The 27,000-nt window shown below is 35.2% G+C and overlaps 1 protein-coding gene across 2 annotated transcripts; it reads left to right on the forward strand.

Annotated features, from left to right (window-relative positions):
• Nucleotides 1-11,984: 11,984 nt before the first annotated feature.
• On the forward strand, nt 11,985-24,549 carry LOC135087252 (JNK-interacting protein 1). Of its 2 annotated transcripts, none has more exons than XM_063982086.1 (8): nt 11,985-12,109; nt 12,294-12,532; nt 14,771-15,025; nt 15,391-15,591; nt 15,666-15,783; nt 18,606-18,768; nt 19,642-19,823; nt 21,801-24,549. In XM_063982086.1, the coding sequence occupies exons 1-8, from the start codon at nt 12,027-12,029 to the stop codon at nt 21,871-21,873; spliced, it is 1,314 nt and encodes a 437-aa protein (XP_063838156.1). In that variant the 5' UTR covers nt 11,985-12,026; the 3' UTR covers nt 21,874-24,549. The 2 variants fall into 2 exon arrangements, with proteins under 2 accessions (XP_063838156.1, XP_063838157.1); XM_063982087.1 differs by having other exon boundaries at nt 14,783-15,025.
• Nucleotides 24,550-27,000: the final 2,451 nt, after the last annotated feature.

Genomic DNA, 27,000 nt, shown 5'->3' on the forward strand with positions numbered 1-27,000 from the left:
ATACAAATTCTTCAGATAAATAATATAATTTTACTGGCACGTTTAATTTTTTTTAAATTAACAGTGTAAATCGAACATTTTCTAGTAGGCACTTTCATTATTTCGCCCATAGTACATACCAAGTTACATGCAAAATCTGATACCACCCCTATGGCTGGACATGACTATCACAAACGTGGGTGACGTCATACGTTATCTTGACTTATTCACGCCTCGTTACATCGCACAAATTAATATTCTATCCTTAACACGTTGAGTGCGAAACCAGGTCTATAGACCTTGTGTACGTTTCGCTTACCGTGCGGCTAAGAAAATTATAGTCTTCCTTGTCGTGCGAAAGGCATAACTTCAATTGGGTCCGGTGTAGGAAAGTGATGAATATATATCTATGATGTATTCTTAAAATAGAATCCAATGGTGTACCTACCTTAATACCAGGTTTTTAGACCTGGTACCGCACGGAAGTAATAAAATGTCTTCACAATGCGAAACCAGGTCGAAGCACCTTGTACCCTACGCACCTGGTACCGCACCCCACGCTAGCTTCGTGCAGCCAGTGTTGCCTCGCATTCGTAAGAAACGCACATGTCGACATGGCGTCAAGAGAAACAAACAAAATCAAAACTGCAAATTGATTATTATTTAATTTGCTACACGATTTATTGCTAATTTAAATAGTTTTTCGTGACAAATATTTGAAGTTGTAACTAAATGTTATTAAATAATATGTTTTCGTTAAATATAGCTTATTGCACGTATGTCTTATTTGTAAAATATTTAGACTAAATTATTAAAACATCTTTGTTTGTTACTTTTTTAAATTTTTATTAAAACTTAATTAAAACTATCGATATTTGTATTTCACATCCCTAGAATACCCACCAGCCTTCCCTACTTCAGTGCGGCACAGGGTGCATAAGCCTTGTATTTTGGATATAGCTATAATTTTTATACTAAACAAGTTATTCACGAACGCCTTCAGGTGTATGTCAATAAATGCATTATTATTAATATCCATAGAAAAAAAACACAATATCTATTAACATGAAGCCAAAAATAAAATTAATATATCTTAAATATTACAAGGTCTTTAAGCCTTGTGCCGCCACAACGTAAGTTTTAATACCAGGTTTACCGACCTTGTACCGAAGGAATGGAAAGTATTAGAAAGTTACTGCCGCAGCAAAGGTGTTAATTTGCGTTGGGAGTAATAAATCAATTATTGTAACCATTTTCTATAAGACATTGGAGTAACATACAACAATAAACTTGCCTAATTTGGGATGATAAATATTTTATACATACATACGTATTTAGAATAGTATCTTCGTAAAAAGTTCATTACAATGTCGTACCCACAAACTTTATTTTTAGAAGCAGGTGAGTGACAAATAACATCAGCATGTATTATGTAACTTTTCTGAACTGGATTCTATGAATATGTAGGTATATCCAGATAATGTGAATGCTCTGGTAACTTTATTTGTCAATCAAAGCAAATTTCAAACTGTTCGGCGTAGACTGTGGACTGTGCTAAGCCTTAGTGTGTCTCCTTTGGCTGCGAGTCGCTTCTAATTCGATTTCCCCCGAGACGGCTCCCAGCTCCTTTCTGATTCCCGCGATTCATGTCTATTAGTATTTGCAAACAACATTTCTTTCTAAGATCAATCAAGCAACGTTTGACTTTATATCTGGCTAATTGAATTGATTAATCCATAACCCAATTATGGCTAACGAACGAGCAGTTTCAGCTGTGATTACTTGTGACTCGTGACGACGAGAAACATCAATAATACTGCAAAAGGGCCACTGTGAACATAATATGCCATAATTTCAAATACCAATAAACTTAGAATGTCAGTTTCTTAATAAGTGGTTTGAGTGATACTTCCAGGCAACAAGGTTTTGTAGAATAATGTCGGTAACAGGTCTGTTTTGTTGAAAAAAAAAAAACAATTCATTGAGAGTTTAATAAGTCACTAAATAAAAAAGAACAATTTTTTCGCCAAAAAGGGGGAAATGGGGTGATGGGTATTTGTACCACAATTTATAAATTCAAAAGCCAACGGGGCCTGAGAATTCATCTTAGCCATATTCATCAAAGTGCAGTTCCAGATTCCATCCAACCAAATCGATCCTCATCTCAACCCTCACCGTCCACGTGTCCTTTTTGGAAAAAATACGCCACCTAAACATTCGCATCCCATCATTAAACGCATTCGTCGTGACGCTCGTGTTATATTTACACAGTGCCTAAGTCATTCCATATCCCAAGTAGTTAGAAGCAGCTCTGTTGAGGCCTGGAAGCATTTGTTTACATTTTCTTATAGAGTTTCATACATAAAATCTGAAACAAATAAGTAACTATCAATCATTGACCAACAGAATTTAGTAAAATTGTAGTGCACCGTGGCAAACCTCTGATATTATCATTTCCATATCTAGCTCCCGTACTTCTAATAGTGAAAATTTTATAAAACATGTAGAATCAAAAATCAGTGACGGCGACATCAAAGGTGCTGCTCGTATTTTGTTCTCCGACGATCTTATAGCACCTTACACTCCTGATACCCCCCTCTCGGCCCTTAAAAGCAAACATCCACTTTCAGCAACCAGCACAGTATACCCTGATCAACCAGATCCTACACAGTCCTGCCTCCAGACGACACCAGAAGTGTTATTGGGTGCAATCAATTCCTTTGCGAGTGGTTCTGCGGGCGGCTTGGATGGTCTTATTCCACAGCATCTCAAAGATCTAGTATGTGCTAACTGTGGCGAAGCCGGTACTATCCTCCTGAAGGAGTTGTTCGTACTGACAAATTTGATGCTATCTGGTGGCGTCAACCCTCAATTTATAAATATTTTATACGGAGTCAATATCTGCGCTCTCAAAAAAAGGATGGTGGCATTCGACCCATTGCTCAACTCTGAGACGACTAATGGCCAAAATTTGCTGTAGGGCTGTTTCCGATAGCCTTGCAGCTTATTTTGAACCTGTCCAGCATGGCTTTGGTATAAAAGGCGATTGCGAAGCCGCCATTCGTTCATTCCGCTCTTTTTTGTACAGTAATCCGAGCGACGTCCTGCTGACAGTGGATGTTAAAAATGCTTTTAATTCAGTGGATTTAGACGACGGGACCCTTTGAGGAAACCCTAATACAGTTTTGGCCGATTTAAATATGCTAACACAAAATTGTGAAAAAAGCTGGTTTAGATTAAAAATTTTCAAAATGTGATTATTGTTTGCACCCGACTCCTCCCCTAATTCAGATAGCGTTTTCAAATTTTAATTTCATAGCTCTCAATATTATAAATATTAAAAAAGATTCGCTACGCCTCGTTGAGTCTCCTATAATAAAGGAATCGTTTGCTTCTTTTACAGACGAAAAATGATACAGCTTTGAAAATGTTTCGAACCGTTTACTTAAAATTAATACACACATGGCGTGCACAATTATTATTATTCGGTCTTGTCTTTTTGTCCCTAAATTCACATACGAGTAAGTATTGTATTCGTTCTTCATAATAATATTTTTGGAAATACCCTAGCTTAACTGCCAAATTAGATACCTCTTCAAAACAAATTATATCCTCCGTTTTAAATATACTTTTTTTAGATGATTGATCTTTCATAGACCCAAGCTTCTCTTCCTATTAGGTTTGAAAGTTTGGGTATCCGCAAAATTTCCAGTGTTGCTCTACCGGCTTTTTTGTCTTCAGCTCATAGCACTAGTGGATTGGTTTCAAAAATACTGAGTAAGTGTTCTAACTCAATTACCATCCACCTAGCCGAAGACATTAATACTTGGAGACAGTTAAGCTCTGAAATTTTTCCATTGTCTCACATTTCACAAAGGTAGTGGAACGAGTCGCACTGCAGACTTGTACGGAATAACCTATTAAACACGTCTTCCAGTTCTGCCGATCGAGCTCGTCTTCTGGCTATAGCCGAGTGGAAATCAGGTCTTTGGCTTCACTATATCTTGTCCTCATATTGGCACACTTCTAGACAATACGACATTTAATTTAGCAGTTTCGCTCCGTTAGGGGGCACCATGTATTAAAATATTTAAAAACAATTACCTAGATACCGATCTTTGTTTAAAGGATATCCCTGCTGAAATTTTATTATATTTTTTTGTGGTTATTGGTGTCATAACTTCCCCCTGGTGACTAGCATCACTATCACAAGGATTACCACTAAAAGATGCTCGGTGACAATTTGGAAAAACGCCACCAGGATTTAGTTATACGAACCGGTACTATACTAGAGTGGCTAGGTGTAGTTTTTCCCCATCAACTAGACTGGATGTATTTTTATAAGCATTATTATTGTAAATTTTATGAGTTATTAATGAAAGTTAGATGGTAAAAAATTCGTAGTCAGTTGTTCAGTAAGATATTAACCCGGCGTCATTGAGGCAGGGTCAATATGACCCTGCAAGTTTTGCATACGAAAATTTGCTTACAAATAATTGCCGCACACAACCGTCTGTCTCAGTAGCTGCAGCAAAGGATCACCCCTCCCCTTCACGTACCTCACTTCAGTCGTCTGTCGCCCGCGCAAGGAGCAACACGTGTGTAAACGTGCGACCGGGTAATTATGACCCAGCTCAACGGCGACGTTGCTGTTTTGTGCCATATTTTTTTTTAATGTTTTATTTATACTTATTTTCGATACTTTATATTCAGATACTTGTCTAATATGGACCCGGAAGAACGTGAGGGTCGTCGAATCTTGGCGATACTGGAAGAATCCTCAGATAGTGACGAAAATGGACCTTATGCGTCTGATTTGTAAAATGAAGATGTTAGTGTTCGTAGCCAGGAAAGTGATACCGACCAAGAAGTAAGTGACAGTGAAGATGACATTCCATTGCAACAATTACGTCAATCCAGTTTTTTTAATGTAATGGCTCCAAATGACGACAATTCTGAATCGTCAGACCTCGAGGTACGAGATCCCTTTTATAGCGGGAAAGATGGTACTAAATGGTATAAAATTCTAATGATAGAGAGCATAGGTAGTATAGAATTGATTTAAGTATTATTTTTGTTAGAAACGATATTGCTTTTTGTTGATTAAAAGTTGAGTTACAGTTTTGTTGTATAATTAATAGTCTATAAGAAAAATGAAAAATAAAAATTATTGCATACATTACCAATGTGTTTTATTGCTGCTATTGATTATATTATACAGTATTTATGATAAATATTAAATTTAAAATATTAAAAATTATTTTATACTAGGCAAAATTGTGACAATTATAACCAGGGTCATAATGACCCACCTCAACGTTAGTGTAACTTTTTTCCGCCACAATGACGCCGGGTTAATAAATTATGTAGTGGGAAGAGCGACAAGAAAATAATAAATTGTACTGGCCCTGTGTATTTCCTTTAATTGTTCTTGTTCTGTGTGTGGTGAACAATAAAGTATTGTTAGGAATTTTATAAATCCTCAAAGATAATTTCCTCGGTTATTATTAATAAAAGAAGCCTTGGTCCATGTGATTGTTATGTCAATTGAAGTATTAGAGCACCTAAAGTAAACGGAACTGTGCCAGTGGTAAGATTCCGCCCTCATCCAGTCCGAGCCGGCCGGGGCACGTCTGAGAGCAAAATCAACACTCTAAGCCGCCAATCGACCACAGATGACGCAATGCTGTTTGGACAGCACTAGAAGCAAACTTAGTTCACTTCATAGCTTTTTTATCTCGAGTTTCAATTCCTAAAATAGTTCACATTTCTATCATGAAAGATGCTATACAAAACTACTTCTCATCTGTCTGCTAAGTTAGTAAGTAAATAATAATGAATAAATCTGACTTGCAGAAACAGTGATAGTACCTATTTATAAATTAACGATTCAGTTTCAATAAATAATATTAACACACCTTTCTTCTAAAATTCAATACGGCATCCACATCTACAGGGTGTTAGGTAAATGGGTATATGAGCAGACACTAGCCCATGTTAACATATGCGTATAAATGGTACGGTGAAGTTAGTTTGATATCATCATTTAAATTTTTTCAATGTCCATACAAAACAAAATTTATAAAATCAGATTTGTATGAAAATTAAAATGATGATATCAATTTTCTGACTTCACCATACCATTTATATTAATATGTTAATATAATGGGCTAGTGTCAGCTCATATACCCATTTACCTAACACCGTGTATATGGAGATTGATCCTGAAAACAGGTTGGCGGAAAGAGACGTATAGATTAATAACTTATTATCTTGCTTAGGTATTATAATAACTTTATTGCAGTCGGATATAAGAAAGGTAATAATAGACATTGATAAAATTAGCAGGTGTCCTTATGACAGTTTTCACGTATTTACGCAAAGAGTAAAACTTAGATGTAAGTCTTATACAACTAAGATAATGGAGACTGAAGTTCTATTAATTAGTGACATAGTGGAGAAAATTAAGAAGACAAAGATTGAATTAAACTTCCTAATTGTAATACGAATAGTGTTTTGATGAAGTAAAAACAGGAGTGATAAGATTTAGAGTAAGGGAAAATGTAGCAAAAATTAGTGGCAAAAGAAAATCATCAGGAATGGTTGTTGGTAGGCGGGATAAATACAGTGAATCAACTTAAAACATAACTCAATATCGACTAAAGAATCATCATGTTCCATTACTACAAGGAATAACTTTTGCTCCAGAAAGACGGACAGGTGTGATTAGAAGCTTAGGAACTCTTATATAAGCTGTAATGTTTGTAATGGAAGAAAAATATTACAATAAACTTAAAGGAGCATTATCTAATAGCCTCCAGATGTTACCTATTATGGCTTATGAATATTTTAGTCTATGTAGGTAGTTTATTTCTATGTATAATATTTTAACTTTATATATTTTCCAAATAAACATTACAAATAAATTGCTACATCCACTCAAAAGTTTTGATAAGATAAGATAAGATAAGATAAGATAAGATGAAATGTGGTATGGTTTTCCGCATGCACAGTAGTAGTTCAGATATGTATAATAAAAACAGCTCAAATTGTTTTCCATGCCATGTTTGGTATCTACCCCGAAGACCTGGATATTTGTGAACAAATAAATGGTTCCAAAGGAAAGAAATGAACTCTGTTTTCTTAAAAAGGGGTGAAGCACCAAAGTTAGATTTTGCTCCGATAAGATTTAAATATAAAATACCTATGTCTATAATGGCACAAGCACTTTTGACAAAATGTTTAGGAAATGTTGACCCTGTAGACACAAGCAGGCTTCGTTTTCTGGTGTGAGGAAGAGAGGATTCACTCAAGAAGTTTTAAACTAACTATCAAGAACAGGCAAGTCCTCTCACAGTTTCTCTAGTAATCATATACTCGTACAACTACATTACTCCTTAAAGAAGACTAAGGATCAAGTGATGGAAGATATTGAAAAAACTCTTGAAGGTAGGAACAACATCATAGGAGAAGAGGGAAAACAGTGTTTTTATCACTTGCGACTTTGAAACGGCTCACGAACATTTTTCGCTATCTTAACTCAAAAAAAGCATTTTTCCGACTGCCTTTAGAAACTATCAAGGCAAAGAAGCAGCGTCTTGTTAAGGTATTCCAGGATAATGAGCGGTTTACTGGGCGTATTGCCATCCTTGACCCGGAGGACTCGGAAGACATACTCGTAGTAACCTTTTGAAATTCAAATATTTATTTGCACAATTAATACATGTATACAAGTAGGTACACTTTTATTCATTCATTAATTGCAAATGTCACTGGGTAGCATTGGCTTTTTTAGATGGCTTGCGCTAACTAGAAGAACAAAAGGATTTTTATCTCTACAAAATTCGCACACCAAGGTCAATTTCGTGTACCTATAATCTCGCCAATGAACTTCATTCCAATTCCGTTATTATAACTTATTCGACGCATTGTCGTGTGGATTGAGATGCGTTTTTTCTACTAAGTAACTCCCAAACCCGTCACAGAAATTACAATTCATCATTTCAATTTCTGCTCGGCCGGGAATCGAACCCGGGACCTCTCGACATAGTAGTCCGTTCTGAACCACTACACCAAACGGTTTATCATCGGTAGGGGGAGGCATCCTGAAATGGTGATAAAGATGATTTTTACCTTTGTGAGGCTCGGCGCAAATGGGCTACCGACAGTCACCGGTGCCCAGCGACGGCGACTTAACACACTTTTTAATAATAATATTATATTCTGTATAAAAGCGCTGCACCCGTGTATCCGGTGGCGGCCACTCGCTACAGTAGTGTCCGCGACTCGCCACTCTAGTGGTCATTACGTGCCACACAAAACGCCGACACCCGCCACTCACTGTCGCACTGCTCCGTATCGCATTCGCACGCTTACCATCATGGAGCACGACGTCTCAATGGGTGTTGGTTGATACTGATGTATCAAGTATGGAACCAAATATATTAGATGAGGGATTCAAATCTTCTTTAAAGAAACGGAAACTGATTTACAATACGCTAATTGCAGATGGTGATGCCAGCACGTATAACTACTAGAGAGTAGACCGTATCCTGAAGTGCCTATTCAAAAAATTTGATGCACTAACCAACTACTCAGCAACTACAACGGAAAAAATTTGCTCCTGAAAACAAATACCACGATTCCCTTAAAGGAACGTAAATTACTAACACCTGAACGATTAGTCAGATTAAGAACAGCTGTCCGGGCTGCAGTACGGCATTGGAAGACCAAGACGTCTACATCGGAATCCAGCAAAATTATTTGATTACAAAAAGAAATTCTTAACAGCCCCAAACACATCTTTGGAGATCATTCCGATTGTAATTTATATCTCTTCTGACCCGTGGAACACCAAAGTGGTACACCTAGGTGTTCAATGGTTAACTTCTTGTACCCCTGGTTCACTTAGGTGTTCCACGGTTAATTTTTTGTACCCCTGGTTCACCTAGGTGTTCGGCTATTCAAAATAATTCAAAATAATGTAGTTGCCCCAAGCCTTTCTACCAACTTTATTTTATTTATATGGCGAAGTAGGAAGTTCTATTACTGCTACAAAGGTAATACCCCTAATATTTGCGTTATTGCCGGACAAAAAAGAAAAAAACCTACTTTATTTTATTTGAATTATTTAAGAGTCAGTTACCTGTATGGAATCCTCAGCAATTCCACGTAGATTTTGAAATTGGAGCATTAAAAGCTATAACATCTAGTATATTCCCAAATGTGAAGATTATAGGCTGCTATTATCATTGGTCGAATTATTTGTGGAAAATGATGAAACTAAGGAATCTTAATTCAAAACCTCAAAAGCGAATTATTGCATTCACGGCAGTTCTACCATTACTTCCGGAAGAATTTATTTTAGATGGTTGGAAATACATAGTTTCCGAATGTGACCATTATAATATTTCGATGTCAAAATTTATAAATTATATAAATTGTTTTTGGTTTAAACATGATATAATGAAAACATTAAGTGTATTTGGACAGCAACACCGTACCAATAATGTCACCGAGGGGTTCAATGCCAAATTAAACCAAGGGCTAAACAAAAACACAGTGACATTATTAAGACTATTAAATAATTTAGAAAAAAGTGTATCAGTTGAACATGCTGATAAAATTCCTATTAAAAAAAGAAAAATATTTCTCGAAAATGATAACTATATTCTCAACATACAAATGCAATTAGTTAATAAGGAAATCACTATAGAGAGTGCATTAGAAAAGCTACGAAGTTAATTAGGCGATTTTTAAATTGTTTATGCGAACCAAGCATTTGACACAATATCTATTAATTTAAACTAGAGTATTCACCTCTGGGGTAAAATTTGTTTTCTATCTCTTATTAAATTGTTGCATTACCAAAACAGTTTTCTTTCTTGTCTTGCCCTGAATATGTTTAATTTTATCAATTTTAACATTTAGTTTTTGAATTATTTAGAATCCTTATTACTTGTATTTCACGAAATAGGTGAACTACGGGTACATTATTTTGAATTATCTATGTGTAAATAAACAATGTACACTTACTGATAAGTTATGTTTTTGTTGATTAGTTAGTAAGAATAATGGATGGCTCAATAAAAATATTTTGATATTTTGATTTTGAATTATTTTGAATAGCAGAACACCTAGGTGAACCAGGGGCACAAGAAGTTAACCATGGAAAACCTAGGTGTACCACTTTGGTGTTCCACGGGTCAGAAGGGATTTATTTATACCCTATTACTGTACTGAAGACACAAAAAAGACACAAATAAATGTCAGAAGCCTGACATGAATTCTGCAGATTACGAACAAGCCAAATCTTGTTTTTTGGAGAGTCTACAAAAACAAGCTACAATGCGTCATGAAAATGAGCGCGAAACAATACTCCAAGCAGAAAGCGCACTCTGGCTTGAAATACTTAGGTATAATGTGGATAATATTATGGCATCAGTTAAACACAGCAAAGAAAACGAGGCAAAAGCTATTGAACAACTAAGTCAGTCAGTAGAGAACATAGCCATGGAGAAATGTGGGTTGTTTATTGACAAATCCCTTTTCTTCCTGGAAGCATCACAGGACGGAATATATGAAGATGTGACATCGAAATAAAGTACCCTCTTTCTATTTTTGGTATCGATCTAGATATTGCTATTCAGCAAAAAAAACTTTACTTTAAATTACTACACATCGCTAACAAGAATGTGTGTTTTTGTCTGCTGTGTGGACTGGCTGTGAATTTAATATAAAAGTCATCAAAGTTTTCAGAGACGATAATTTCTGGGAACAAAAGATATGTAGTTCCACGGACGATTAACAAAATTTTATTTTGATTGTGTTCTTCCAGAAATTATAGATCTAAGAAAAAGTCGATTGATGAATAAAATTGAAATAGTTTTATAAAACTTCAACTAAGTTATTTAGGTAGATACTTTTTTATGTGACAAGAGGCAAACGAGCAGACGGATCACCTGATGGTAAGTGATTACCGTCGATCATAGACACCCGCAGTCCCAGGGGCGTTACAGGTGCGTTGCCGGCCTATCGGCCATCTTGACTGGAGGAAGGGGGATCTGAAATCAGCACTCCTAAAATGCATAATATTAGTCATCTGGTTTCCACCAGAGCCCAAAGAAACGGAGCCGCGAGTTATTGTCCTAGTTGGACATTCGTATAACAGGACCCCCAGCCCGCCGTAGCGGGTTACGGTCTGCTCCATGCCGCTGCTTAGTCAGCTCTGCTGATCAGAGAAGTACCGAGAGCTGCCCTCCAAAGAATGGGCCCTGCATCGTGGCCCGGGCAAATGCCTCGACGGCCCCCGGTCCTTTTGACGAGACCTGCCGCGCAAGTGAGAAGTTAGCCGCCCGCGTGAACAGACAACGCGGACGTTGCCCAGGGTGCACCACGAGGTGGTCCCTTTATTTTATTCCTCAAAAATAAATAACACAATAAAATAATTGTTTTCCACTTTGGAAAGGAAAAATTCCAAGGGACCAAGCTTTTATTAATGAATCGACATCTGTAACTGTGGTCGTGGCGTGACATTCTCATTTTTCAATGATACTTAGTTAATAAACTTTAATTTTGAACACAATCTAATATGGGCATCTTAATTCATTATTTTATTTTGATTTCCAAAAAAAAGTTCTTATTGAAAACCCTGTTTTGTTAAAATTAAAAAGTTATTTATTTATCATAATAATATGTATAATGAATAAGTTTATTTACCAAAAACGCTTATACGATAGGCGATAAACATAAACAAGCTCATCCCGTGTTTCAAATACATGTGCTTACAAGTCGGTCACTAGGTCGTCTGTGACATAGCGTTCAACAAGCCTAATTAAAGTTTTGAAGGGGTTTCCCGCTGATGCATCAAGTTCAATGCATTTGTTGGGGACACTCGCGCCTGCGCTGTGACGTTGCGCGTACAAGGGAGGGTTGACATGCGCAATGCGATCGCACTCATCTGGTTCCATTGACTACGGTCGATATAGTTGCGGGGACCATTCGCGCATGCGACACTGTCTCCGCCGACAATCAGGTGTAAAAGCGACATGGCCGATAGCGAGTTCGAAGAATTTCGTCGAGTATTCGACAGATTACCCCAGCACATAAAAGCTCCCACTCCGTTTTACTCGTAAGTACATTTTACGCAATGTTTTTATATGTGAATACCCCGCGCCGGTTGATTCACCTGAAAACAATAATGTCGGGGTGCATTTGTCACGTGAGCAAAATTGGATTCTCTCTGAGTGACGTGTTTTATTCATTCACCAGTTCATTGGCATCACTAATGGAAGGTTTTCTCTTGATCGATACAGGTTAGTGCCAAATGTGGGTTTGGATGATGAATCACCGTCATCAAAAAGTGACGGCTCGCCTGAGGAGGACAGAGGATGTATGGGCGACAATGAAACGGCAGCCTCAGCACAAGAAGAAATTGTCTCTCCACCACCACAACCCGACGTAATTGAAACACAACGGAGCCCGAGTCATCAAACATTCACAAATGGCCAAAGACGAAGGAGAAAATTACCCGAAATACCAAAGGACAAAAGATGTTAGTACCATCTGTTTATTAAATATAGATACTAGTACGCCACTATGAAAGTTCAATATCACAGGTAAAGGTCGCCAGACAGTTAATATAAGTCTGCGCCTATATTTGACTCTCTATTTTTAAACTGCAACTGCGCTCTCGCGACTGACTTTTTCCTATAATATTGTTTATCACTTTTTATATTGCCGGAGCGAAAATTTTTTTATTTGTTTCTGTTGAAGGTAGGTATATCCTATATTGTATGATTAGAATTTTCACAAAATTGATCTGATAACATGATACACAGTTACAGACGTCAAATAATGTAGTTATCATTGCTCTCTGTAACAAATCAATCACAAATATTTCTTTTAATTATACTTACTTCTATATTTATTTTAAATTTTAATAATCATATTTCTCATTTAAACCTACATACATATACAGGGTGGAATTTTATAATGCCACCTGGAGGGAAAGTAATTTTAATACTGTAGATAGAAAATTTCACTGAAAGAAAACATTCCTTTATTTTCGAAAAGAAAGAGAACTGCATTCAAAGATTTTCGATATTTTTTCGAAAATTCAATACCATGCCATACAATTTTCTGTACATAATTAAAATCATTTAAGATTTCATGGTTTTCCTTTCATTTGAATTATCAAGTTTGTTAGAGAGATTTCATCCTTATACTTAACCCTAACGGTCGATGTAATAAAAATACAGGGTGTAATTTTTAACAGATTTTATTTGGTTCGATTCCCGGGTGCGGCAAGCAAATTTTTGGAAATATTTGAATGCAGTTCTATGTCTTTTCAAAAATAAAGGAATGTTTTCTTTGAGAATTTTTTTCTATCTACAATATTAAGAGTACTTTCCCTCCAGGTGGCATTACAAAAATCCACCCTGTATTTTTTAAAATAAAATAATCAATTTCATTTCAAAAGTCCAAATCTATAATAGAAATTTAATTATTTTTTCTACAACAAAAAACTTTTATTACAATTTTTTTTACGATCTTTAGGGATTCGTTCACAATGTCTGAGTAATATGTTAAAGTAGGCTACTCGTTGCTTAAAGTCACAAGTAGCAACGAAACCATGACAAAGAGTTTGAAGCTAGAATACTGTATTGTTATTATTAAATATTTATTGAGAAGTATCTTTACTCGGAGATCATGAGAGACGCCCTTTTGATAATTTAGATATTTAAAATTATTTCAAAAATAATACGTAACAATAGTGATGGTCTTTTAATTAACGAAAACGGTACCTTCTAAAATTCTAAATAATAGTGTCTACTTAAAAAATTGCTCATTTTTTATACGACAACTCCATTTGATTGAATACAATGAGAAAACCATAACTGACACAATAAGGAAAGAAAATCGATGATATCAGAATTCATAATTGTACATTAACGATTATAGGGCACCATTAAACATGCATGCATAGGCGACTACTACTACTCACGTTAAAGTACTGTCACCATCGGATCTTATGTAATACTGTGTTCAAAAATTGGTTACAACTTATTTAATGTTTTATTGGAGAAGAATTAATTTACTTGTAGACGTTAAAGTTAAAATTCTAAAAACCAATCTACATTTTAATGCTTTTAAAAAGTTTTTTTGTAGTAGTTAAGTAAAGCCACGATAGGTGAAAGTTAAATGATCTTGTTGTGCCTATATTTAAAAAGAATAAATAAATATCAATGACATGCTGTGGTTCATTATATTACCATTATCATACATAAAATAGGAACAAACGAAGAAATCTTTAAGCGGTGCACGAAGACAATTCATTTAGTATGTAGGGTTATTGGGTAGTTTTACTCAAAAAGTCCAAAAATTTGATTTTCAAACAGTGATATCTCGAGGAGTTTGTGCACCATTTATTTATTGGAACTTCTTTGTTTCTGAGGCAAAAATATCTCATCATGCCCATTAAATCCGAGTTAAATCCCTAAAAAAACTGTAGGTAGATATTCAAAATATTGGGAACAGACTCATGGCAAGGCAAAGAAGTTATGAAAATATTATTTTGTATTAGAAATCAAAACTTAATCTTTAGTTCAATTACAGTTTCACCAATATTGCTATAAAAAATGACAAACTTGTGCTATAAGGCTTAATAGAATATTAATTTATATTACAAAGGTCAAGTTTTGAGTAAACAAAACTACCAAATAATATGTTATTATGCCGTAGTAAAAGTTTTAGGTAACATTCCCTGAGATAAAATCTTCACAAATTCCAGCTTCTATACTAGCATGCAGCCAGCCCGCATCTCTCGCTGATGAGCTAGGAGCCCTCGCTGGAGTGCTGATCAGACCAGGATGCCAGGGCCGACCACTACTGGTGCTCAAGTGCGGGTACCTCCTTGACGAAGACTCGAGCCCTGACTCGGAGAGACTGCAGAGTCTGGGTGATGTCGACAGTGGACACAGCACAGCACACTCCCCTATCGACACGGGGCCGAAAAGTATATCACCAACGCCGTTACAACAAAATGGTTCGTATTATGTTCGTATATCATATTTTTGCAATCTAAATATGCATCTGATCCCAGCTGCGAAGGACAGGTTAAGTCAAAATGAGTCATCTCAGACGCCTCTATGGCGGCTCATTAAGTCTAACGCTGAAGTAGTGACCTCAATTTAACCCTCAGTCTTCACGATTGAAAAAATAATCTACTTGCACTCCTTTTATCATTTATACTTAAGGTAATTAAAACATCACAATCTCTCTTCTTAAGGGATATTTTTTTTATAAAGATCTTTTAATGCAATAGACGTATTTTGCCTTCATAATCACCATCAATTTAACATAATCTAGATTTTCATATTTGTATTTTTCACACAATAATTATTTTTTTAGTATCACCATCATCAAGTTGCAGTATCAGCGGCATTCATTTTGCGGGTAACATGACAACAGTTCCACATAACCAACTAGAAATGCTCGAAGCTACGCACAGAGGCCTACACAAGTTCAACCCTAGACATCACGATGAAATCGAAGTAGAAATTGGGGATCCCATTTATGTACAAAAGGAAGCAGATGATTTATGGTGCGAAGGTAAGAATCACAAGTAAATAAAATGTAAATACAAACAACTCACGAATATTTTATCAACTGCTCCTTTTTCACAGGTGTAAATCTCAGGACAGGCCAACAAGGAATTTTCCCGTCTGCGTATGCTGTTGACATGGACTATAACGATTTTGACCCAGCCAATGCCAAAGTGAAACGAGAGAGATATTTATTAGGGTAAGTAGTATATTATTTAATATTAGTAAGTATCTCAAAAGAAACAAAACGTAACGTTATGATCCCACAATGCGAAGCACTTCTTACAAGACCAATAAATACCCCCGTGTAACTTACTACTGGCGGCGTATCCTGGCTTCATACGGGACCCGTATCTAATGTAAGTATTATCCGACTATGATGATAGACTTTTTCAAATATCTGGATACTTTACACACACAAGCATATGGAAATCTTATTCTTTGTAACGGTAGTGCAATTGATCAGGACTTTTTTTTAATCCACAACGAGGAAGCTCTTGGCCTGTATCTCACCTGATGGTAAGTGACGATCAGGCCGAAGGTGGAAGCGAGCTTCACCCGGAATCCTCAACCACGGAGGAACTGGCTATCTTACCTCTAACTGCGGAACACAATAATGCTGTTAACATTGTTGTTATGGCGACAGACTTAGGTCAGATGGTGGTAGCTAGCCAGGCGGACTTAGAACAAGCCCTACCACCAACCAAACCGAACAAAAAAATCTGCCCCCACTGGGCATCGAACCCGGGACCTCTGCGTCTAAAGCAGGTGGTCTTACCACTAGACCACAGAGGTTTTTTTTATCCAACAACATGACAATGTAAAATTCCTAAATGACAATTTTGTATCTGTCTAATCATTGGGAATAAATTCATTCAATTTAATCTGCAATGACATTTCCGAAAGGAGTTATTATACCAGGTCAAGCTAAACTTGTCGGCAAATACATACATTGAATGGACGAAGGGGCGTTGTGTTATTTATATCGCTTTTAATTATAATCAAAGAGGCCACTACACGCCCTGTGACGATCGTTGCAGTTTGACGTCAAGTACCGAGAAATTACGAGTATTAACGGGAAATTGATGAATAGTGATATTATTGTTGTCATCAATTAAACGTGCGGGCGGACGGCGGGGGGGTAACCGCATTCAGAATGGAGAGTACGGCGCGTGTCGTGTCTATGGTGGCCTTTCCAAAGATAACGTTGTGTTTGGTATAACATTGTATATCTCAAATAGTGATAGTACATTTTATACAGGGTGGAAACGATAAGTGATCTCACTTGATTATTTGTAAAACTACACAAGATATCGAAAAACTGGTTACTTACTTATTTTGAAAGTGTTTCACGAGCTCTATCAAGATACTAATAATAGGTTACAGAATAAACTGGATCTATACGAAAATTCGATTTACATACAGCTGGAAAGCTGTACTGTATTGTAGGTACTCGAGGTATTTATTTCTATGCTTATTATGATTCACGTTTATAAAAGAGATGATGTGACATGAGTGACATCACTCTGAAGAGAAGAAAATTAAATATTGATAAGGAATATCTTAGTCTCCAGGGTGTCGACTAATATGAGCCACCATTGGCATCATCTACAGGGTGGAAACGATAAGTGATCTCACTCGATTATTTCTAAACTACACAAGATATCCAAAAACTGATTACTGATCCTAAAAGTGCTTCACGAGCTCTATCCAACGGTACCAATAATAGGTTACTAAATAAACTGGATCTATCTAAAAATTCAATGTTTCCAGTCTCCATACATTTAGTAAAACCACATAATATTAAAAACTATGCAAGATATCGAAAAACTGGTAACTGATCCTGAAAGTGCTTCACGAGCTCTATCTAACGGTACCAATAATAAGTTATAAAATAAACTGGATCTATCCGAAAATTCAATGTTTCCAGCTTCCATACATTTAGTACTGCCACAGTCATGGTACTCATGTCTTGATAATATTATAGCAAGTAAAGCCTAAAACCAATGTTTGCCATGGATAATTTTAAATGAGAATGCAATTAACTAGTTAATTTTAAGTGTTTATTATTTAAAATAAAAAAAATTAACACTTCTAATATTGTGTGGCAGGCATAGTGGCATACATTTAGTATGGAGGCTGAAAACATTGAATTTTCGGAGAGATCCAGTTAATTCTGTAACTTATAACTGATATCGTTTGAAAGAGCTCGTGAAGCACTTTCAGGATCAGTAATCAGTTTTTCGATATCTTGTATAGTTTAGAATTAATCGCGTGAGATCACTTATCGTTTCCACCCTGTATACTTATAATAAATCTGTAGAGAGGTCAATTATTCTTCATAGGCAGGGCAGGTTATAGTATACTTAGGAATTCCCACGGGAACGGGAATATGCGGTAAAATCATTTTGTATGAAAAATCTAAACCGCTTAAGTTAGACGCTTGAAATTTGGCATGCAAGTACCTTAGTAAACTTAAAGCTTAGTTACAACAGGATATTGCAAAATTCCTACAGGAACGGGAATTAGCGGGAAAATCCTTTTGTATGACTGACTCACTGACAATATAAACGCACAGCCTAAACGGCAAAACGTAGGCACTAGAAATTTGGAAGGGACGTAGCTTAGGTACCGTAGAGGTGCACTAAGAAAGAATTTCCTGAAATTCCCATGGCAACGGGAATCACCGGGAAAATCCCTTTGTATGAAAAATCTAAACCGCGTAAGATAGATGAAGGGGGTAAAACGGGATCTACGCGTACGAAGTAGCGGGCGGCCGCTTGTGCTAAATAAAAACGTAACAGCTCAAAATTTCCCTCCGCAGAAAGAATTCTCTAATTTTTTTTTTGTAAATCGGATTTATTGAAGCTTGCTAGAACGTCCTGATTTTATTGTTAACAAACATAAAGTGAAATTGCAACTGGTGTGGGAATCCAATCCAGATTCGGGTTAGAGTTCGACTGTTACACCACAAGACAACTAAATGCTTTGAACACTGTTTGAGTTACACTTTTTTTCTAGATATATGGGGTCAGTAGAAACCTTGGCTCACAAAGGAACAGGTGTGGTATGTCAAGCGGTGAAGAAGATCGTCGGCGAGTGCAGTGGAGAACCAGTCGTGCAGCCCTGTATATTGGAAGTATCAGACCAAGGCCTACGTATGGTCGACCGATCAAAGCCAGATGTAAGTGTTACATTTTTAACCTATGTTTATTAACACATTGAATATTTGAAGAATAGGACCACCCCAACTCTTTCATAAATAGGCGACTAAAGGATATCAGGCCTCGACAAACCGTCTGACTAGGGTGACGACGTAGGCCTAATCCTTCCTTTCGCGTCCGGTGAATTAGACATGTTAGAGAAAGAAGATGACCCTCATACTCCTGCAGTGGAAACCAAATACCCAGATGATAATGATGATAGTAAAATGACTGTGACCTAGTCATTATGTTCTTAACTTTGCCCAACCTTGAAACACAGCTAAGGGCACATAGTACGCAGGACTGACGGCCGATGAGGCAGCAAGGTTCTGGAAAGGAGGACATCCACCCACAAGGTGGACCAACGACCTCATAAAGATAACAGGAAGGAGCTGGATCCCAGTAAATATGTTCCTTGCGCTGGATGCAGACCACTACCAACCGGTCATTGTGGAAATCATTCCTTCATTCTCAATAGTTCGTAGTACTAATGGGACTTATTTCCCACTAGTTCTACTTTTAAATGTACCACCGAATACCTAGCTAGTGAAACTAGTGGGAACATTATTTCTGAAGAAAACTTAATATTATTTCTACACAATATTTAAAAAAATATATAATATCGTTTATAAACAAATAATAAAAAAGTAAATAATTATTAAAAGTAGTTCTACGGTAAAACTGTTCACTTTCAGTAGAACTATTGAGAATGAAGGAAATCATTGGGGGAGGCCTATGTTCAGCAGTTGACGTCCTATGGCTGACATGATGATGAAACGTTCAATATACAAAACTAACACTATTTGAAAGAATAACTACTCGCGTTATTGAACACATCTAAATTATTATTACAGAGAAGTCGTAGTGGCCCTTGCATTGACTACTTCTACTCGCTGAAGAACGTATCGTTCTGCGCGTTTCACCCCCGTGATCACCGGTATCTGGGATTCATCACAAAGCATCCAACGCTGCAACGGTTTGCGTGCCACGTCTTCCGGGGCCAGGAGTCTACTAGGCCTGTCGCCGAAGCCGTGGGGTAAGTATAAACAGTAACAATATTATCATCTTCCATTTCAGTTTAAACAAACTACCTTTGGTGATACAGAGTGTATTTAATGAAGCGTTTTACGGTCTGCGACCAGATGAAATGAACGCAACTAGCAGCTGTCAGGTTACGTTCTTTGCTCGTGCCCGCACTGTCAGATCGGATCAGAACAAAATGTGTAGAGACCGACAATGTTGTTCATACATAATGCAGGCTGCATTCACTTTGACCTGAATATAATAACATTATAGAATTATCAATAAAATAATATTGTTCAATTTATTTCTGAATATTACCAACCAAACTGTTGCTATTAAAGAGTATCAGTAGTTCGGTTCTACTTTTGAACCGAAGCACTGCTACTAAAAAGTTTATAGTTTGGTTAACCGGACGAACAATCGGACTACTGGTACTGGAGGTTAATAACAACTCGCGGAATTATAAATGATTTTGGACTACATTTTAAAAACCCAAGTTATTAAATCAAGCACATGGTGCATGCAAAATAGCGAAAACAATTCCCTTTCACAAAATTAACGACCTGCAACCAGATAAGTACCTAAAATGAAAAACGGCAGGTGATAAAGCGAAAAACGACAGATGACAGAGGGAAAAATGGAGGACTCCTTCATGTATTTGTGTCGGAACAGGAGTGGCGTGGTAGGATTGGTATGACAAAAACCAAAAATACGATAGACTCCAATACTGATTAATTTGTTTAAAAACATACTAAAATCCGAATAGAATCCTAGAAGGCACAAAAACCACATGGCACAAAAATAGACATAATTGTACAAGATTATGTTTAATACAATATTCAATAAAATTCTGAGTTCTCAGCTCTGATACTTTACGTTTATTGATTGTCAGGCATCAAAATACACTCGGCATCAAATAAATCGCACCTCCCGCAACAAGCACTTCTCAAACGTATGCATCCCCCCCCCCCACTTCCCACCAATATTGGCACCATTTAAAAGCCTAGTTCTAAACTTCATTTCTTTAAAGGATAGGTTTTTACCCCAAAAATGTGTCTGTAGAAGAATCCAGAGTCACTTCTTCAAAAAATAGGTAGTTACGCTTGAGCTAACTTTTATGCCTATAAAACTGTTAATTTGGGATTAATCGCTATCCATCTGTTAAAGAGGACATGTGTGATCATTATTTGGTTTTATAACCATAAAATTTGGTCTAATTGATCCCAGAGGTGAGCCCAAAGTGAGGTCTTTTTTCAAGTCACATTTATGGTATATTTTAATCATTTATTAAGAAATTAAATGTGTTTTTCTTTAAGGATGTTTATTGGGCTTTCAAATAACACCAATATTGTTGGGGCACCACGATTGTGTCAGAAGAAAATCTTAAAAGTTCACGTCGCGGAAGGTGCGGTTTATTTGATGTTGAGTGTATTTCTTTACGAAACCACGTTCTTGACAAATTTGAAATTAAAAAATACAAAAGTGGCCAGCAAAATAAAACAGCCAGCAAAAACAAAGAGTTTTTGTTACACGAAATGCTGCCTTATCCATCTATGTAGTAGTTCTTTACTGTTATGTTATTAAAATTGTACGAAACGCCTGCATTTAGTTATTTGAATGTTATTTTTTAACAGTTATAGTGCAATCCTTCAATCGCCGATTTTAGATTTGATGATGATTTCTTAGTGTGTATTTTTTCATAAAAAATTTGGATATTACTGAAAATAAAAAACGTATGCTTACTTTTTATTTACTTTGATAGCTTATTCTTAAAAATCTGGGCAAAAGAGGGATGAGAACTTAAAAAGTATTAAAAACTTTTTTTAAGACGCCGGCAGATCATCATCATGACTTATGATACTTGAAAAACAGCCACAGACACAGAGACAGAGAAATCTAGTGTTCTGAGACACATTTAAGCAATAAGTCGAGTTTGCAGTCCATAAAGACATAAAAGATAGTTTCATAACATATTATTTTATCTTTTCAGGAGAGCTTTCCAGAGGTTTTATCAGAAGTTTATAGAGACAGCGTATCCGATTGAAGATATCTACATAGAGTAAAAATCATAATTAACAAAACATTTCACTAGCTTTTTATACTTATTTCACTTTAAAGCCACAGAGCTTAAAGGTAACTGAGAATATTATTATTTTTGAAGCATAGATACTCGTACATACTGATTCGTTGTCCCGTCTTACATTATTTTCTTCTTCTGTCTCTCAAATACTAAGCTCAGTGGCTATAAAGTTTATATTATGTAATTCTTCTGAACTTGTTATCGATGCTATGTCGCCTTTTCAATAGGTTATAAATTACATTGTAAACTTTTAATGATATTCAAACAATATGTACTCATAAGACATTGATATGTCGTTACGTATATTTTCAGCCTTGAAATTAAATTACATTTTTAGCAATTGATGATATAATTGTATTGTTATCGCATAAGATTAATGTAAAATGAAATATCTTAATTAATTAAAATTTCCACTGCTGTTTAATACTATGTAGTAATGTAATAGATTGTTATAACTATGAGTAATTTGGCATGGCTACATAGAAAAATGAATATAAATAGTACACCACATTACAGATATAAGACTTAGAGATTATTTTTGAAGAAACATTACGAATATTGTATGATCAAAATTTTATAAAGGATGGAATTATGTAATGCCACCTGGAGGGAAAGTACTCTTCACACTGTACATGGAACATTTTACTCAAAGAAAACATTTCTTTATTTTCGGGAATCGAACCAACTAAAATCTGTTAAAAATTACATCCTTTATTTTTATTGCATCGATCGTTAAGGTTAAGTAGGTATAAGGATGAAATCTCAAACAAAATTGATAAATCAGATGAAAGGAAAACCATGCAATTTTAAATTATTTCAATTATTTACAAAAAAAATGGTATGGTGGTAAATTTTCGCAAAATTTTCGAAAATATACTTTTGCTTCTTTTTGTTTTCAAAATTAAAAGAATGTTTTCTTTGAGTAAAATGTTCTATCCACAGTATTAAGAGTACTTTCCCTCCAGGTGGCATTACAAAATCTCACCCCGTATACTAAATTGAATTCAATAACTTCATGTAACTTGGTGTATTTTTATAAAAACGGCTAGAGAGCTCAATTAAGATTAATGCAAAGAAGGGTAAAGCAAAGATTTCTTCATCTCAGAATTTTTAATCGGGTGTTATTGATCATTGATAATAATCAAGAATCTCTACCACTGTGATATCAATTCAAATAATTTATTCTGGTGTAAGGTATATTTTATAATAATTTCTTATTAAAAATTTTTGTTTGTAAGTTTGTATCGTCAAAATTTTTGATAATTATTTGGTTATGACGAGTATTTTTTAGTAAATCAATAACCATTACATTGCATATTATTAGATTATTGTGTTAAAAGCGGTTATCAGATAGAATCAATTGTACAGAAATTCGTATGAATTTAATGTAATATATTAGGCATTGCAGTTTCAATGTATGTATTGTATGTAGATAGGTAACCAATAGCGGTTGATTCGCTTAATCGCGATATTATTTTCGGTTGATTATACCTGCACCATAATTAAAAGTTAGATGGTAATTAAATTGTAAATGATCATCTTTTGAGAAATAATTGTAACGGGTCACATTCATGTTCTAGATTATAAGATATTGGAGCAATATTTTGTGCCGTGTAAAGGCCATCATAATTATGTTACAATTAATGCATGTAGGTGACAGGCTTTCTTAATGTTTTAGTTTCAATTTTTTTATAAATACCATTCTGGCCATTATATCAATCGATAAAATATTATTATTCTGTTTTCTATGACTTAAAACAAAAAAAAATATGAACTAACATATCTACCGATTCATAAGAGAAAGTATTTTTTTACATTCTAATTTTCTCCCTCTATAATATTTAGTAAACCCAATAAGTGGGGGTGAAATTGAAATCGTACGTAATTAATAAAATCCGGGGTTGTTGAGCATCAGTGTTGGAAAGGTTTTGATGAATGAAACAAAAAAAAAAAGATATTTTTATAAATAAACAATCTCAATGGCTGAAAGCACATTGCTGCAGCCTGTAAAGTTATGGTTTTGCATGAAAGTCTGTCATTTTTGAGGTAAGTAACATGAAACTGACAGTTTCGTGGAGGTAGTCCCAAGGTCTACATAAGTAACCGAGTAAGCTTATAAATCAGCAATAAATACAAACTATAGTGAGACACTAGCTATAACAATAATATTATTACTATTTTAATCCACATAGAACACCATAGTGCCCTTGAAGAAACAGTATTAGTGAAAACAAAAGGTTGTATATTCTATGACTTGTACATAGCTTAACTTTTTGGATAGGTTTTCTTTGCGTTGTTTTACTTTACATTATGCTTGTAGCCAAATCGCCTACAACGTTTAAGAACTAAGCTTTAAATATAATACTCTTGTAGTTATACACACTTACTTCTATAAAATACTTGTATACATATTATGAGATTTATCAAAGATTGCTTGTAAGGTTAGTATGTGTATATACAAAAGTATTATCACATGAATGTGTCCCAAACTTGTAAATACAATTATTTATCTACAGCGTATTCGAAGCGAGAATGTATTCAACAAAGCTGAATAGAGCTGTGAAAGAAATAAAACTAAATATATTATTTATTTTTCCAATAATTGTCAGCATATTCGACATTATAACGCATAAGGCATTAAAATATCTGTGGGACTGAATATTTGTTTAATTTAAAATTAACATTCCCGTCCTATCAAGATTTATAGTAGGTATGACCTCTTGTGAATTTGAACGTTGTCAGCATTTTGGAAAAAATAGGGAGGTTCTGTATAACATAAAGATGCGAAGAGGATTCTAATTTGATTTATTTCACAAAGACTTGTGATTGAGATATAATTAATACTAACTTTTTCCAGCGGCTTCACCCGTGTGAAATTTTGTCACAAATCGTCATAAATTATAGCCTATTATGTTATTCTGGGTTATAAACAATAATACTTTAAAGTTTCATAAAAATTCGTTCAGCAGTTTTTGGATGAAAGAGTAACAAACATCCAGACATCCAGAAATCCAAACTTTCGCATTTATAATATTAGTAAGAAGATAAGCGTAATTTGCAGATGACAATTAATTACACTGCATTATGTTTAATCCTACATTATTGGTATAAAATCATATTTCAAGGAATATCATCTTAAAGTACAAGTACATATTTTATTAAATTCACTCTGAGTTCTGATAACATGAAAAACCCATAAGGTAGGTAAATCTAAAAACTTTTTTTAAAAACAAGCTTTTATTCTAAAATGCAGTTGTACTAAAACGAAAAAAATAATAATTGTACGTACATAAAATAATTTCGATTCCTCTGTTTTCTGTTTGCGATACAAGCTTTCCAAATTATTTTAGGTAAGTACATTTTTTTGGGTTATTTTTCGTTTTTGTACAACTGCATTATAAAATAAAAGCTAGTTTTAAAAAAAGTTTGTTATTATAATTTTATTTTACACTTTTTAATTGTTCTCAATCTCCGCATTTCTTGTAATGTAACACTATTTCACGGTAGTGCTCGAAAAGACAAATCTAACGAACCCAAACTCGATGAGTTTCCGTCGTTTCGTTTAGGAGTTCCTATGGCCGCCTCCCGACTCCATCATCCGGACCCTGGTCACCATTTAGCACCAAAGTCCTCGGGTATGCAAATCCAACGAACCCAAACTCGATTATTTTCCCCCGTTTCGTTTAGGAGTTCCTATGGCCACCTTCCGACTACATCATCAGAACCCTGGTCATTATTTAGCATCACAGTGCTCGAAAAGACAAATCGAACGAACCCAAACTCGATGCGATTCCGCCGTTTCGTTTAAGAGTTTCTATGGCCACCTCCAGACTCCATCATCAGACCAGCTCAATGGTACCATATCATTGCATTGTCATCGTACTTACATAAGTCTACCCAATTTCAGTTGCAAGATTTGTCCCACACATACTAAAACTCGGAACTGGCTTTCAAACCTGGACAACATTATCCAACTTTTCGTTCAGGTGGAATACTCCTTCCACCTGACACAAATTCTAACCGGTCACGGCTATCACCGACAATACTTACATCAATTCAAGATAGTTGAGACCGACAAGTGTAATTGCGATCCAAATGCTGTCCAGGATATACTCCATCTACTCAAAGACTGTCCGCGTTTTATCCGGCAAAGAGTGCAACATATGGCTATATGCCAATACCTTAAAGTAAAACTTTTTGAAATATCGACGATCACCATCCAATCATTCACAGAACTATGTAAATATATGGTAAATAATTTAAAAGAATACAAAAGTACCTACATAAGAAATAATATGTACCTATGTATTTTTTTTTAAAGTATTGCATAAATGTATAATTAAGTATTTATATCATATTGAAATTTATTTATATATTAAATATTAAAAAAAACCACTATAAAAATATTATCTTACTTATTTTAAATAATAATAAATCCGTACCGCGCGGGAATAACTTGACATCTCGACCTGCACTTTTTTTTTTTTATTAGCTTAAACGTTTCCTCTACCTTATACCCTTCTGGTATAAAAAACTCAACTCGAAATATCCAAAAATACTTGAAATACAGCTCTTGTTCACAAGTAAATATCTCCAATTTAGGCAATAAATATTTGACATAACGATATATCCAATTAATATTATTTGTACAAACATTTATATTTCGATTTATCAATGTATGTCAGAACATGTATTTGTTAATATCTCGACTTATACATTTATGGATTTTCGTTTTTAATTTGACAAAAACAGTTATCAAGTTATGATCCCCTCTGAGTACTAAACACATCCATGATATGTGCAGTTGTCTAGTTATGCACACTGTCAAGAGTTTGGATATTTGGAGTTATCCAGCTATTACATTCGTATAATCATATTTTTATATGTGTTTTAGCAGTTTTAAAATATAACATTGTCAGGATTTCGAGCGTCTTTAAATATTTTTTACTTTGCAACACCTGAAAATATTTTTTAATATATTTAAGCGTTAATTATTACTTTTATTACTATTTTCAATAGTTTAAAACTAAATCGATGGGTGCCTGGAATAAAGCCGCAATCGACAAAACACAATTTTACAGGAGAAGAGATTTAGTGAAATTTTTGAATA

The sequence above is a fragment of the Ostrinia nubilalis genome, chromosome Z (assembly GCF_963855985.1).
Source record: "Ostrinia nubilalis chromosome Z, ilOstNubi1.1, whole genome shotgun sequence".
NCBI lineage: Eukaryota > Metazoa > Arthropoda > Insecta > Lepidoptera > Crambidae > Ostrinia > Ostrinia nubilalis.

Bases quoted from the DNA above. Each gene is read 5' to 3' on its own strand.
- LOC135087252 (XM_063982086.1), top strand. From the start codon at position 12,027: ATGGCCGATAGCGAGTTCGAAGAATTTCGTCGAGTATTCGACAGATTA. The intron at 15,592-15,665 runs GTAAGAATCACA...CCTTTTTCACAG, and splicing joins AGATGATTTATGGTGCGAAG to GTGTAAATCTCAGGACAGGC. The intron at 18,769-19,641 runs GTAAGTGTTACA...TTATTATTACAG, and splicing joins TCGACCGATCAAAGCCAGAT to AGAAGTCGTAGTGGCCCTTG.